The sequence below is a fragment of the Pseudophryne corroboree genome, chromosome 4 (assembly GCF_028390025.1).
Source record: "Pseudophryne corroboree isolate aPseCor3 chromosome 4, aPseCor3.hap2, whole genome shotgun sequence".
Taxonomy (NCBI): domain Eukaryota; kingdom Metazoa; phylum Chordata; class Amphibia; order Anura; family Myobatrachidae; genus Pseudophryne; species Pseudophryne corroboree.
The window spans coordinates 43421702-43435601 of record NC_086447.1 but is presented as its reverse complement, the minus strand read 5'-3'; the positions used below and the strand labels follow the sequence as shown (position 1 = coordinate 43435601).

At 39.5% G+C, this 13900-nt stretch overlaps 1 protein-coding gene and 1 pseudogene across 1 annotated transcript; one reads left to right on the top strand and one right to left on the bottom strand.

Moving 5' to 3' along the window:
* Nucleotides 1-3676: 3676 nt before the first annotated feature.
* On the top strand, nucleotides 3677-4621 carry LOC134910807 (olfactory receptor 2G3-like). The gene has a single exon (XM_063919191.1). The coding sequence runs from the start codon at nucleotides 3677-3679 to the stop codon at nucleotides 4619-4621; it is 945 nt and encodes a 314-aa protein (XP_063775261.1).
* A 3684-nt stretch (nucleotides 4622-8305) lies between these two features.
* On the bottom strand, nucleotides 8306-8424 carry LOC134912361 (5S ribosomal RNA; annotated as a pseudogene).
* Between the last annotated feature and the right edge of the window lie 5476 nt (nucleotides 8425-13900).

Sequence of the window (13900 nt, the reverse complement as noted above, 5' to 3'; positions counted from 1 at the left end):
GCGCACTGCGTACCATGCGCATGCGCATTTTCGCATTAATCGCTCCGTTGCGAAAATCGGCAACAAGTGAACAACTCGGAATGACCCCCTTTTGTTAGCAGTTGGGCAAAACCAAGTTGATTACAGCAGGATTTTTGATAGCATTTGGGCAAAACCATGTGCACTGCAGGGGAGGCAGATATAACATGTGCAGAGAGAGTTAGATTTGGGTGGGTTATTTTGTTTCTGTGCAGGGTAACTACTGGCTGCTTTATTTTTATACTGCAATTTAGACCACACCCAAATCTAACTCTCTCTGCACATGTTATATCTGCCTCCCCTGCAGTGCACATGGTTTTGCCCAACTGCTAACAAAATTCCTACTGCGATCAACTCAGAATTACCCCCTTTATGCGTAACATTCCTAATAAATACTTCAATTATAGTAGTTTATTATCTATATGTGTTTTGTATATATTATTTTGTTTATCACTAGGTTTGATTATTATTTAAGCCCAGAGCATCTCAGTGGATTCAATCACATTACTGTTTGTGATTTCTTTTAGTATGCAATTTATTTTAATGCACCATTGAGATTTATGGGTGATCCATACAGTGTGTATGCCATGTGAATAATTTTTCTTAATTTGTTACATTTTATTATTATTATAATTATTATTATTATTATTATTATTATTATAATACAGCAAAAATGTAAATCTCCTTGTTGATACAATACTGATTACATGGCTTTGTTTACACACGTGATCAGTTTCAGTTCATATTAGTGTGGAGAGCTGCCAGCCGGAGCCGCAATTATTGATATCAGCTATCCAAGTATTTGTGTTTATTTATTTGCAGATATGAATATTCATAATCCTTCAATAAAAATGCCTCCTTATAATTTGTATACAGTATATATATATATATATATATATATATTTCATACAGCTTGATAAATTGCGTTTAATGATGGATACACCATTTCCTTGTCATATGATTGTACTTAGCTATCTACAGTAAGAAAGCTATTCTAAGTATTCCACCATATGCTTCAGAGGACGCTGTGGGTACTTACCCCAGTGAAATATATCAATATACTTTTTTATCTGGACCTCATCAGTAGACTATACGCCATCCTTTATACAGGACCAGTTTCTCACGGACTTCAACATCACCCAGGAACAGTAGCGGATCTTGCCACGGGCAAGCAGGACTTTTGCCCGGGGCGCCGCCTTCCGGAGGGCGCCTCACCATGGCAAGATCCACTACTCTGTGCCCCCCGCTGGCCGCTGTGTCCCGCTGTCCCCCGCTGTGAAGGGAAACTAGACGCTACACATTTAGTTTCCATTCGTTTAGAGGACTTTTGCTGTGCGGTGCGCAATGACGTCATCGCGCACCGCACAGCATTGTGGAACTGACAGACGCTAGGGGTCATAATTGACCTCTAGTGTCTGTCATCCGAGGAGAGGAGTGGCGCCGGCGGAGATCTGCAGCGGTCGGGAGTGGGGATAGTAAGTATTTTTTTTTTTCAGCGGCGCTACTCCACTGTATAGGGGGCGTAACTGACCACGCCCCCTGTATGAAGCTACACCCCCCATTTTCCGCCCGGGGCGCCAAAGGGTCTAGAACCGGCCCTGCCCAGTAAGCGGCTTCTGACAGCTACAACCAGGGGTGCGGATGTACTACCTCATCTGGCTGGTAATCTTCCCTCTGCTAATTACTGGACAGAATCTGGATGGTTCATCTCTCAGTATTATGTTTCTTACATAGCAAGACACATTGCTCTATTAGCGGCTGGTTGGCCACAGACGGATTTCTCTGCTGCTATATACATCCCAGCTGCTGCATCCTGACAGCGGCCTATTGCAGTTGCATATTTAATAGATTGATCATGTCCAGCAATTTTACAGTGAACATTATTATCTTTTATATGTAATCTCCAATTGCATATTATGTTTTCACTTTTATTTATAAAACTAATATTAATAATTAGAGATGTGCGGCGGCAGGGACGGTTCCGGGGGTTCTTGCGCCCTGGGCGGCATTAGGGGGCGTGGCTTTGTACAGGGGGCGTGGTCATTTACGCCCCTTGTACAGACCGAAATGATGTGCGGTGCGCAATGACGTCATCGCGCACCGCACAGTAAAGGACCTCTCCACGAAGGGAAACTAGACGCGTACGCGTCTAGTTTCCCTTCCCAGCGGCCAGCGGCAGCAGGGGGGCAGTGGGGGGCACACAGCAGCAGCGGATCTTGCCCTCGTGTGGCGCCCTCCGGAGGGCGCCCTGCGCCCTCCGGAAGGTGGCGCCCCGGGCAAAAGTCCTGCTTGCCCGTGGCAAGATCCGCTACTGTGCGGCGGACACTTTTCGGGTTTGTGTTTTGGTTTTGGATCTGGATCTCTGCTCATGTTTTGGATCTGGATTGGTTTTGCCAAAACCACCCTTTCAGATTTTGGTTTTGGATCTGTATGTTTAAACAAAAACAAAAAAACATTAAAAAACAATTCCACTCATTTCCAGTCTAATCTGAACACCTCGCACCTCACAATATTGTTTTTAGGCCAAAAGGTTGCACCGAAGTAGCTGGATGACTAAAGCTACTGTAAGTGACACAAGTAGGCAGCACAATCTCCTGGCCCATCTAGGAGTGGAACAACACAGGACAGAAAAAGATTGTCTCTTTTGTTGGCGCACTTAGAAAAGAAGAAGAGATTTTACGTTTATTCTTATTATGAACATATCGTATTAAAATCTAACTTTTATTAATACTATCTTAAAAATTATTAGCAATTGAGAAACATAAATGGGAAAAGTGTATTTTATGTATTTGTGTGATTTTAGTGAATAAATTCTATACTGTAAACAGAATAAAAACTGATTCACTGTGCCTGAATTTTCTGCTTCATTTATTTATATCATAGATTTTCAAATAGAGAGCAATGGATGTAGTATAATAACTGTATGTAGGGTTGGGTAACATGGACTTCTCATATAGCAATAAATATTTTTAAAGGACACTCTAGGAAAACCCTGCAACCATCATTAGTTCCCTTGTTTATTACAAATATTGCCACTGGTATTGTGGCTATCTAAGCCAGTTGCTGTTAGTTACTACAAACGGCTACTGGTATTCCCCGTATCCAGATTCCCCATAAATACTACAATAACTATTATATCTGGAATAAAGTCTGGGCACGTAATAGCTGTATTGCTTGTCCCCTCATATAATTGTTACAGTCCATACAAGTGTAAACGGAAGTTATTAATAATTCCCTTATCTCACCATACAGTGTAAATATTACTTTACTTTTTAATTGCCACTGCACTCATGTTCATTAACTGGTGAAACCCAAAATATATAACCTCCAGAATTGCGAGCTCCGTGTCACATTGCAAATCCATTACCATTGCGGCTTCTAATAGACATGGAGCTCGCAATTCTGGCTCGCAAAACTGGCCTTCTAAGCCCGTTTTCTGTAAAGTGTTCAGGAAGACAGTGACTTGAATAAAGTCTTAAAGAACTTACACTGAGATTTGAAAGTTGCCATTGACTCTCTTAGTATCAGTATTTTGTCTTCATGTGTATTATTGCATTTCCAGTTAATTTGCACGTAAGCTTTGTTTCTCCAGAAAAAGAGTAGTCAAAACCCTTTGTTATGTTGTACTTATACTGGGTCTCATTTCATGCATTGAAGGATGGCGACCAAAAACGAGACAATTTTCTATGATGTTATTCTACTGGGATTTTCCAATGATCCAGTGGTAAACGCTGCACTATTTGTGTTATTTGGTATCATCTACATAGTAACTGTTGCTGGAAATGGCCTTATATTGTTCATGATCTTCGTTAATCCACAGTTACATACACCAATGTATTTCTTTCTCTGCATGTTGTCCATTCTGGACATGTGCTACTCAACAACTGCCGTACCCAAGTTATTAGCAGATCTCTTTTCTTCCCATAGGACAATCTCATCTGCTGGCTGCAGCATTCAGATCTACGTCATTCTTCTTGTGGAGGGATGTGAATGTCTTCTCCTTGCCCTCATGGCTTATGATCGTTACGTTGCTATATGCCAACCGCTCTATTACTCTGTTCTCATGCGTTGGAGCGTTTGTTATAAGCTGGTGGCACTGATCTTTATTGGTAGCTTCATGATGTGTGCTTTGCCATCATTTTTCATGCAGGTAACTTTTTGTGGCAACCAGGTCAACCACTTCATGTGCGAGATGCTGGCTATACTAAAGTTGGCATGTACCGATATTTCATCCAATGAGCTTGTGATATTTTCCATCAGCTTTCTTTCTCTTCTCCTCCCTCTTGTGATTATTCTAGTATCATATGGTTGTATTATGGCATCAGTATTAAAGATCCGCAATGCAGGAAGGTCTAAGGCGTTCTCCACCTGCACGTCCCATCTAGCTGTGGTGGCTCTCTACTTTGGGACAGCAATGCTTATGTACTTTGGGCCATCATCTCAGTACTCCACAAATCAGGAGAAGTATAGCTCCATATGTTATGTTATATTGTCTCCGATGCTGAACCCCATGATCTACTGTCTGAATAACAGGGAGGTGAAAGATACATTTAGGAAGCAGTTTTCTAAATGTAATGATTTTCTTAAATGTTCAAATATTTAAACCTTTAAGACAAATTCAGACAGATAGGGATTGATTCTGATGGGAGAAAAGCAAAATAGAGCAAGTAACTTTGCACCTGGACAAACCATGTTGCAATCCAAGGGATGTAAATATATTTATTATTTTTGCATGCAGGGTAAATACTGGCTGCGTTTGCATGTAGTCCACAAATGCTGAGCAGCTTTATTTAAACTAGAGTTGAGTGGGTTCGGATGTAATGCCAGAATTAACGCCAGTTTGTTTTATCCGGATGTTTCTTATTGGCTATCCAAAACACGTGACGTCCGTGAGCCAATAAGATGCCGTTTTGAGAACCGAGTAAATCTGAGTAAAACCGAGTAAAACCGAACCCGCTCATCTCTAATTTAAATTTAATTTAGAATTGAGATGGACATGCCCCACTAAAATCTTTAACTGCACCTCCTGCAGGGCAGCACGGCGTTACCAAGGTGAAAAGTTACTTTTGCTTTTTAAAATCTTACCACAGAATCAGACCCATAGGACATGAAGCATAAATGGACCCCTGTACTTAAGAAAAACCCCTGACAATCTGTTAATAAAGAGAGCACTTTTCTGTACAAATAATGGAGGCATTTCAAGGAGGCATTGTATTGTTTTATTGTATTGGAGGCATTGCATTGGTATCATATGTGACAACCTCACATCAAGTTTACTTGATATACAGTACATACAACCAACCTAGTCAAAACAAACGGATAAAAAAGTGTTAATATTTATTTTGTGATAAAATTAATTTACTGTACTATTAGGGTTATGGAGCTTTAATAAATCAGGTATAAGCTTCCTTGTCACGCACTAATAAATGTAGCAAAAAAAATTCAAATGTACATCCACATATCCACTCCTACTGTATATACTGTATAGTGTAATATATACTATAGGCACACAAACTGTAGAAAACTTATCAGTGAGATGTGGCTAATTTGTCCTGGTGACATTAGTGTGCATTTACACCAGTCCGCAGACACTTGTGGCCTTACATCAGTTCACAGCTTTGTGAACACATCATTCACCAGGAGTAATAAAAACCTACGGCTTCATTCACAAAGTGGCAAATTGTGAAACCCCGAGTCTTGTGGTCGTTTGGTTGAAGATTTTGCAATCCACCTTTATACTGTGGCCCAAACCGCTGCAAACCACTGAGAAAGCACACTTTAGAATAGACTAGAAAAAAATTGAATTCCAATGCACAGTCAATGTGTTAGACCATAGAAAGGAAAGAAAGGAATATAAATCTCGGTTTTATAAAGCGCCAAAATTTAAAACCACCATAAAACTGACATAAAAATTGACAAGCCTTAGGCAGGAGTGTTTCCTGTTTGCTTAATTTACAGAAGGGATATTAATTGTTTTTGACAGGCAATGACTGATTGGCAGGAATATCATACAGTCGGGCTATGGAGGATCATGATGTTTCTCAACAGATATCACTGTCCTTTAACAGAAATACAATTCAGGTTGAGTATCCCATATCCAAAAATTCCGAAATACAGAATTTTTTGAGTGAGACTGAGATTGTGAAACCTTTGTTTTCTGATGGCTCAATGTACACAAACTTTGTTTAATACTCAAAGTTATTAAAAGTTTTGTATTAAACGACCTCCAGGCTGTGTGTATAAGGTGTATATGAAACATAAATGCATTCTGTGCTTAGACTTGGGTCCCATCGCCCTGATATCTCATTATGGTATGCAATTATTCCAAAATACGGGAAATCCGATATCCAAAATACTTCTGGCCCAAGCATTTTGGATAAGGGATACTCGACCTGTATATATATATATATATATATATATATATAGAGAGAGAGAGAGAGAGAGAGAGAGAGAGAGAGATACATAGTAGCAGAGACTTAGGTGCTCAGGTACAACCATGAATTTAAAGCAACATAGCGTGATAAGTGTTAGAACTCAAAATCAATTAGACACTCCTCATTCGCTGTGTGAGTGGCAGCTCATAAACCGGAAGATGTGTATACACACATGATTATATGCAGGTAATGGTGTATATAGGCGCCCAAGAGTGTGAGAATTTAAATGAGTACTCAAGTGAATATGACAATGATTTAGGCCCAAAACACTTATCTGGTTAAAGGAGCTTCAGTCAGGTGACCGTCATTAGGCACATGAAATATGCAAAAAGAAGAAAACAACAAATATAGTGTGTACCATTTACAAATATTGTAGGATGTCACTGCATATTTTCAAAAGGCATATCAGGGAACATGCTCATTCCCAAAGAGACACAATTATCAGCCTCAATAGTGAAACATTAAAATACATATGTAAAAGAAAAAGTGGATAAGGTGGTTTTAAGCGACCAATGGTGTCTTAGAACTTAAAGGAGACTAAATTTAAAAATGATAAAAATTTAATAAAATATAATTAGCACCAATACAAAAGTAAATAAAACAGAAGCCTATACAAAGAACCAATAAAATGAGTAAAAAATCTCTGGAACTGCATACAAATATACAAGTTAATGTAAAATTGATAGTACAAACTGATATAAGACAGGAGGATCAATGTCCTAACAATAAAAAATTGGAAATAAGATCAGCATAAAAAAAATGTATAAATAAGGTTCTTAGCTTTTGAGAAGGTATGTATCATTACACCCAACGCGCTTCGTCCTATCTGGACGTCATCAAGGGGTGATTGGTAGTTGGGACAGCTCATCTATATATACCTGTGTTAATGAGGAAGTGATTGCTACATCACTTCCTGTCAATTAACAGATACCAAATTTTATAAAACTGTTTGTGCATATCAAAACAGAGTGACAATACCCTTACAGCATAATATCACTATGCTGTGCAAAACCGCTTTATAAAAGAACTGTTTTCATGTGTTAAAAATGGTAAAGAACAAAGTTAAAGTTCATGATCCTGGACTTCCTGTCCGGATCGTGGGTGACGTCACGTCCGCCCCACTTCCGGCGTCCGGCATTCTCCATTGCGCGTGCGCCAGGTGCGGATCGTAGAATGTTTGTGTCCAACATCAGCTGCGCATGCGCCTGCTCTCCCATCAGATATCAGAGGCTCAAAACGTCTAGAAAATAGCGGCGGCCATGTTCTTGGAGTAGATTCTAGCAGACATCTATTTGTATAATTAGGTAGTCCCGGCGGCCATCTTTGATGTGATAATTCTTAATGGGAATGTGCTCACAACCGAGAATAAAGAGAGAATATTGTGATTTAGGAATATTATTTAGATATATATCTCATATTTCTATAAAATTCTGTTTATATCACTTGTCCCAGGCATAAAAATATTTAAACAGCCTATGGCATTAGATGCCTGTGTGGTAGTAAAAATCACAGCATTAGGGACAAGACTTAGTCTAATAGTGGAGGATTTTAAAAAGTAAAAGATTAGTTAAGAGGCCTGTTGCGCTGAATCCTTATAGTATTACACCGTACATGCATATAATTACACATGAAAATAGGGGTAAATATGAATATAATCATTCACGCACGGAGGTGGTGGTATTTGATATCACAGCATCAGACGTGCTATTTCAGTTCATGATGAACGATATTCAGGTGTTAGCGGAATTACGTGTGTATTAAGCATATTTGCACCTCTTAGAAACACCAGAGTTCCCATGGGAAAGAAAAAAGAGTGTGTATTATTAATAGAATATCCTCATGCCCTCGCTTAAGAATTACAGCACCCAGTCTTCCATGATGGTTCCCCATCTATGTACTAGCTGGGCCCAGCACTGCTTGGCTTCCAAGATCGAATGGAGTTGGGCATCTCCAGTGCGGTATGGCTGTAGTATTGGCGTGGTTTTAGAGGTAATCATAGTAAGATGACGTGGTTGGGGAGGTGGCCCTAGTAGAAATGACAACAGAGAAGAGACAGGTTGCCCTAGTGAGAGGAAGAAAGTGTAATCAGCTTACGTCACAGAAAGGGGGCTATTTCGTAGCCCTCGTTGAAACCATCAGGGTCAGGGTGTTCAGTTCGAAAATCCAATACATTTCCCTTTTCGATAAAAGGTTAGAGAGATCACCACCTCTCTCGCCCAGTGAGACCAGCTCAATGCCCTTGAATGTTAGTTCGTCAGGATCTGAGTTGTGGCAGGCATGGAAATGTTTTGGTACTGCATGTGTTAGTACTTTGTTTTTAATATTTCTCACATGTTCCTGAATGCGGATTTTCAGAGGTCTTCTAGTTTTCCCTATGTATTTCATCCCACACGAGCACTCCAGCATGTAGATCACTGACACCGTATTACAGTTGATGAACTGCTTAATCTTATAGTCTCTGGACCTGTTGGTGTTCTTAAAGGTTTTCCTATTAGGGTGTACATACCGACATACATTACAGCGGCCGCATTTATAACATCCAACGCATTTGGGCATGCTTGATCGTACTTCCGGGTTTCTTAGCATGCTCGGTGCCACCAGATCTTTGAGATTTTTCGACTTCCTAAACACCACTGATGGATCCTTCGGGAGATAATCTTTCAAAATAGGATCCATTAGGAGGATATTCCAGTGTTTTTTCAGAGTTTTCTTAATAATGTTCTCATGTCTACTATACGTGGTGACAAACCTCACTGTGTCATCACCTTTCTCCTTGGATTTATATTTCAGAAGTTGTTTCCTCTCCAATTTCTTGGCCTCCAGGTTTACTTCTTCCAAAAGATGGTTCGGATAGCCTTTTTCCTTGAATCTTTCAGTGTATACCTGCAGTTGCTGATCACGATCTTAAATGTTCTTACAGTTCCGAGTAATTCTGTTGAACTGTGAAAAGGGAATGTTGTTCTTCCATTGTTGACTGTGATTGCTTCGATAATGTACATAGCTGTTCATATCCACTTCCTTGATATAATTCTTAGTAATCACTTCATTGCCCATGTGTGTCAAGACCAGATCAAGAAATTCTATCTTCTCTGTGCTTTCCTTCGCAGTAAATTGAAGGTTCATTGGATTATTAGATAAATATGTAAAAAATTCCTTAAAACTTGCACCGTCACCATCCCACACAAGTAAAATGTCGTCTATATATCGTTTGTAAAATGCGATATTCTGCTGGAACGGGTGGTCCTTAAAAATGTACTCGTTTTCCCAATTTCCCATGAAAAGATTAGCAAAACTAAGCGCGAAAATTGTGCCCATGGCGTTGCCACAGATTTGTAAACAGTAGGTGTCTAAGAATTTAAAATAGTTCAGTTTCAGAATAAAATTCATCAATTCACATAAAAATATTCTGTGCTCCTCTGAGATCTCGGCATCTTTACTCAGGAATCCATTGCAGGCCTCTACACCCTTGTCATGTTCTATGCAGGTGTAGAGTGACTGAACATCTATGGTAATCCATCTGTAGGTGTCTTTCCATTCAAATGAATCCATCAGGTTGAGAACATACGTAGTGTCTTTCAAATAAGCTGGCAGACTCAGCACATGTTTCCTTAGAAATACATCCACGTATTCGGACAAATGTGATGTCAGGGAATCTATCCCGGCCACAATGGGTCTCCCTGGGGGATTGGTCATAGATTTATGCACCTTAGGTAGGAAATAAAAAATGGGGGTAGTGGGGTTGGAATTGAACAGGTACTGGTATTCTTCTTTAGTTAAAATATCACACCTGAATGCCTTTAGAAGTATGGTTCTTAATTCCTCTACGAAACCATCTTTTGGATCTCCCGGGAGTGGGGTATAGGATGTCCTATCCCCCAACAGTCTGTTTGCTTCCGCAACGTATGCCTCCCGGTCCATGATGACCAACCCCCCCCCCTTGTCTGCAGATTTTATGACGATGTTTTTGTTGTCCTGGAGTTCCTTGATCGCCTTTGTTTCTCTGTTCGTGAGATTTTTCTCTTTGATAACCTCAATTTCAGTTTCACATAGATCTTTCTTTACTAGATCATAAAAGATACCCACATTATGGCCCTTTGATTCCAGCGGGTAGAACTTTGAAGTGGGTTTCAGTCCTGATTTGGATTGATCATAATTATGAATGACCGCGTTTTCCTTTTTGAGAAAGTGCCTCTTGAGAGTTAATTTTCGTATAAATTTATTCAGATCTATGAAGACGTCGAACTTGTTCATTCCTTTCGTGGGTGCATAGGAGAGTTCTTTATTCAATAATGAACTTTCGTATTCTGATAATGTGTGGCTGGATAGATTAAATATACCTTTAGGTGTCGGATGTCCTAGTGGAGGTGTCTCCTTTTGCTGTTGTAAAGATTTGTTCCTCTTGCCCCCTCGACATCCTCTTCTTCTGCCAGTGTTCCTTTTAGAGGAGTCGTGTTCGTGACTCTTTCTTTCGGAATATTTCTTGCCATGGTTTTGAACCGTGCGCTCTTGCCTTGTGATAAAAAATCCTCCTCATTTGCAGAGTTCAATCTTTGTAGTGTAGAAAATCTGTTGGTAGTCTGTACATTCTGTCTCCTCTGTGGATAATTTCTTCCATTCTCCATGCCTCTCCTTGGTACAGATTGCCAATATTCCCTCTTTGCTTTGGGTTCAGTCTTGTCGTTTCCATTGAATCTACTCCAATTTTTTACTTTATTGTTCTCATAATCTTGCTTGTCCCGTATGAATTTCTTTCCTTTATTCCTTATAACCTCATCTTCAACTTGCTCAAGTTTCTTATTTAATACTTTTTCGTTGATCTTAAAATCCTCTTTGTCCTTAAATATTTCCAATTTGGTTTCAGTCTCTTTGATTTCTGTTTCCAGGGTGGAGATGATGCGTTTCTTCTCCGTCACCAAGATTTTCAGTAGTTTTACTGAACAGCTGTGGAGTACGCTATCCCATTCCTTCATGAATTCAGGGTTTTCTGTTCCAAACGTGGGCTGTTTGGTAATTCTAAGGCCCCTGAGTACTCGGTCCACGCTGATGTAATGTTCCAACCCTTTAACGTCCCACCATGCCTTCACTTCCTTGATTAATAGTCTTTCCATGCTCCAAAATATCTAATCAAGTGTGTCAATACTGGGTACACTCTCAGTGGTATTTGTTTCGTTAAAGATCTTATGGCATACATTATTTATTTTGTTGGTGCGTTCCCCGGTTCTGAACATACTGTATATGTGGTATCGACTTATGAGAGGCAACCGTGGGCAAATGTTACCGTAAATATTGTGATGGGGGAAGGCTTGTCGGCGCTTAACCGCGATACCAATCTATACTAGTGTTTAGACCAGGATAGTGCGAATGAGCAATCAGATGGTCTCCTTATTTAGACACTCCCTTTTATATATTCGGGCGTCAGCTACACCTTAAAGAGAGAAGCATTGGTAAAGTGCTTCATGGACAGTGTAAAAGAAAAAGTGGATAAGGTGGTTTTAAGAGACCAATGGTGTCTTAGAACTTAAAGGAGACTAAATTTAAAAATGATAAAAATTTAATAAAATATAATTAGCACCAATACAAAAGTAAATACAACAGAAGCCCTATACAAAGAACCAATAAAGTGAGTAAAAAATCTCTGGAACTGCATACAAATATACAAGTTAATGTAAAATTGATAGTACAAACTGATATAAGACAGGAGGATCAATGTCCTAACAATAAAAAATTGGAAATAAGATCAGCATAAAAAATGTATAAATAAGGTTCTTAGCTTTTGAGAAGGTATGTATCATAACACCCAACGCGTTTCGTCCTCTCTAGACTTCATCAAGGGGTGATTGGTAGTTGGGACAGCTCATCTATATATACCTGTGTTAATGAGGAAGTGATTGCTACATCACTTCCTGTCAATTAACAGATAACAAATTTAATAAAACTGTTTGTGCATATCAAAACAGAGTGACAATACCCTTACAGCATAATATCACTATGCTGTGCAAAACCGCTTTATAAAAGAACTGTTTCCATGTGTTTAAAACGGTAAAGAACAAAGTTAAAGTTCATGATCCTGGACTTCCTGTCCGGATCGTGGGTGACGTCACGTCCGCCCCACTTCCAGCGTCTGGCATTCTCCATTGCGAATGCGCCGGGTGCGGATCGTAGAATGGTTGTGTCCAGAGATTTTTTACTCATTTTATTGGTTCTTTGTATAGGGCTTCTGTTTTATTTACTTTTGTATTGGTACTAATTATATTTTATTACATTTTTATCATTTTTAAATTTAGTCTCCTTTAAGTTCTAAGACACCATTGGTCGCTTAAAACCACCATATCCACTTTTTCTTTTACACTGTACATGAAGCACTTTACCAATGCTTCTCTCTTTAAGGTGTAGCTGACACCCGAATATATAAAAGGGAGTGTCTAAATAAGGAGACCATCTGATTGCTCATTCGCACTATCCTGGTCTACACACTAGTATAGATTGGTATCGCGGTTAAGCGCCGACAAGCCTTCCCCCATCACAATATTTACGGTAACATTTGCCCACGGCTGCCTCTCATAAGTCGATACCACATATACAGTATGTTCAGAACCAGGGAACACACCAACAAAATAAATAATGTATGCCATAAGATCTTTAACGAAACAAATACCACTGAGAGTGTACCCAGTATTGACACAATTGATGAGATATTTTGGAGCATGGAAAGACTATTAATCAAAGAAGTGAAGGCATGGTGGGACGTTAAAGGGTTGGAACATTACATCAGCATGGACCGAGTACCCAGGGGCCTTAGAATTACCAAACAGCCCACGTTTGGAACAGAAAACCCTGAATTCATGAAGGAATGGGATAACGTACTCCACAGCTGTTCAGTAAAACTACTGAAATTCTTGGTGACGGAGAAGAAACGCATCATCTCCACCCTGGAAACAGAAATCAAAGAGACTGAAACCAAATTGGAAATATTTAAGTACAAAGAGGATTTTAAGATCAACGAAAAAGTATTAAATAAGAAACTTGAGCAAGTTGAAGATGAGGTTATAAGGAATAAAGGAAAGAAATTCATACGGGACAAGCAAGATTATGAGAACAATAAAGTAAAAAATTGGAGTAGATTCAATGGAAACGACAAGACTGAACCCAAAGCAAAGAGGGAATATTGGCAATCTGTACCAAGGAGAGGCATTGAGAATGGAAGAAATTATCCACAGAGGAGACAGAATGTACAGACTACCAACAGATTTTCTACACTACAAAGATTGAACTCTGCAAATGAGGAGGATTTTTTATCACCAGGCAAGAGCGTACGGTTCAAAACAATGGCAAGAAATATTCCGAAAGAGTCACGAACACGACACCTCTAAAAAGAAGACTGGCAGAAGAAGAGGATGTCGAGGGGGCAGGAGGAACAAATCTTTACAACAGCAAAAGGAAACACCTCC

What these genes read in the sequence shown, in the direction of transcription:
- LOC134910807 (XM_063919191.1), top strand. Translation starts at nt 3,677, where the DNA reads ATGGCGACCAAAAACGAGACAATTTTCTATGATGTTATTCTACTGGGA.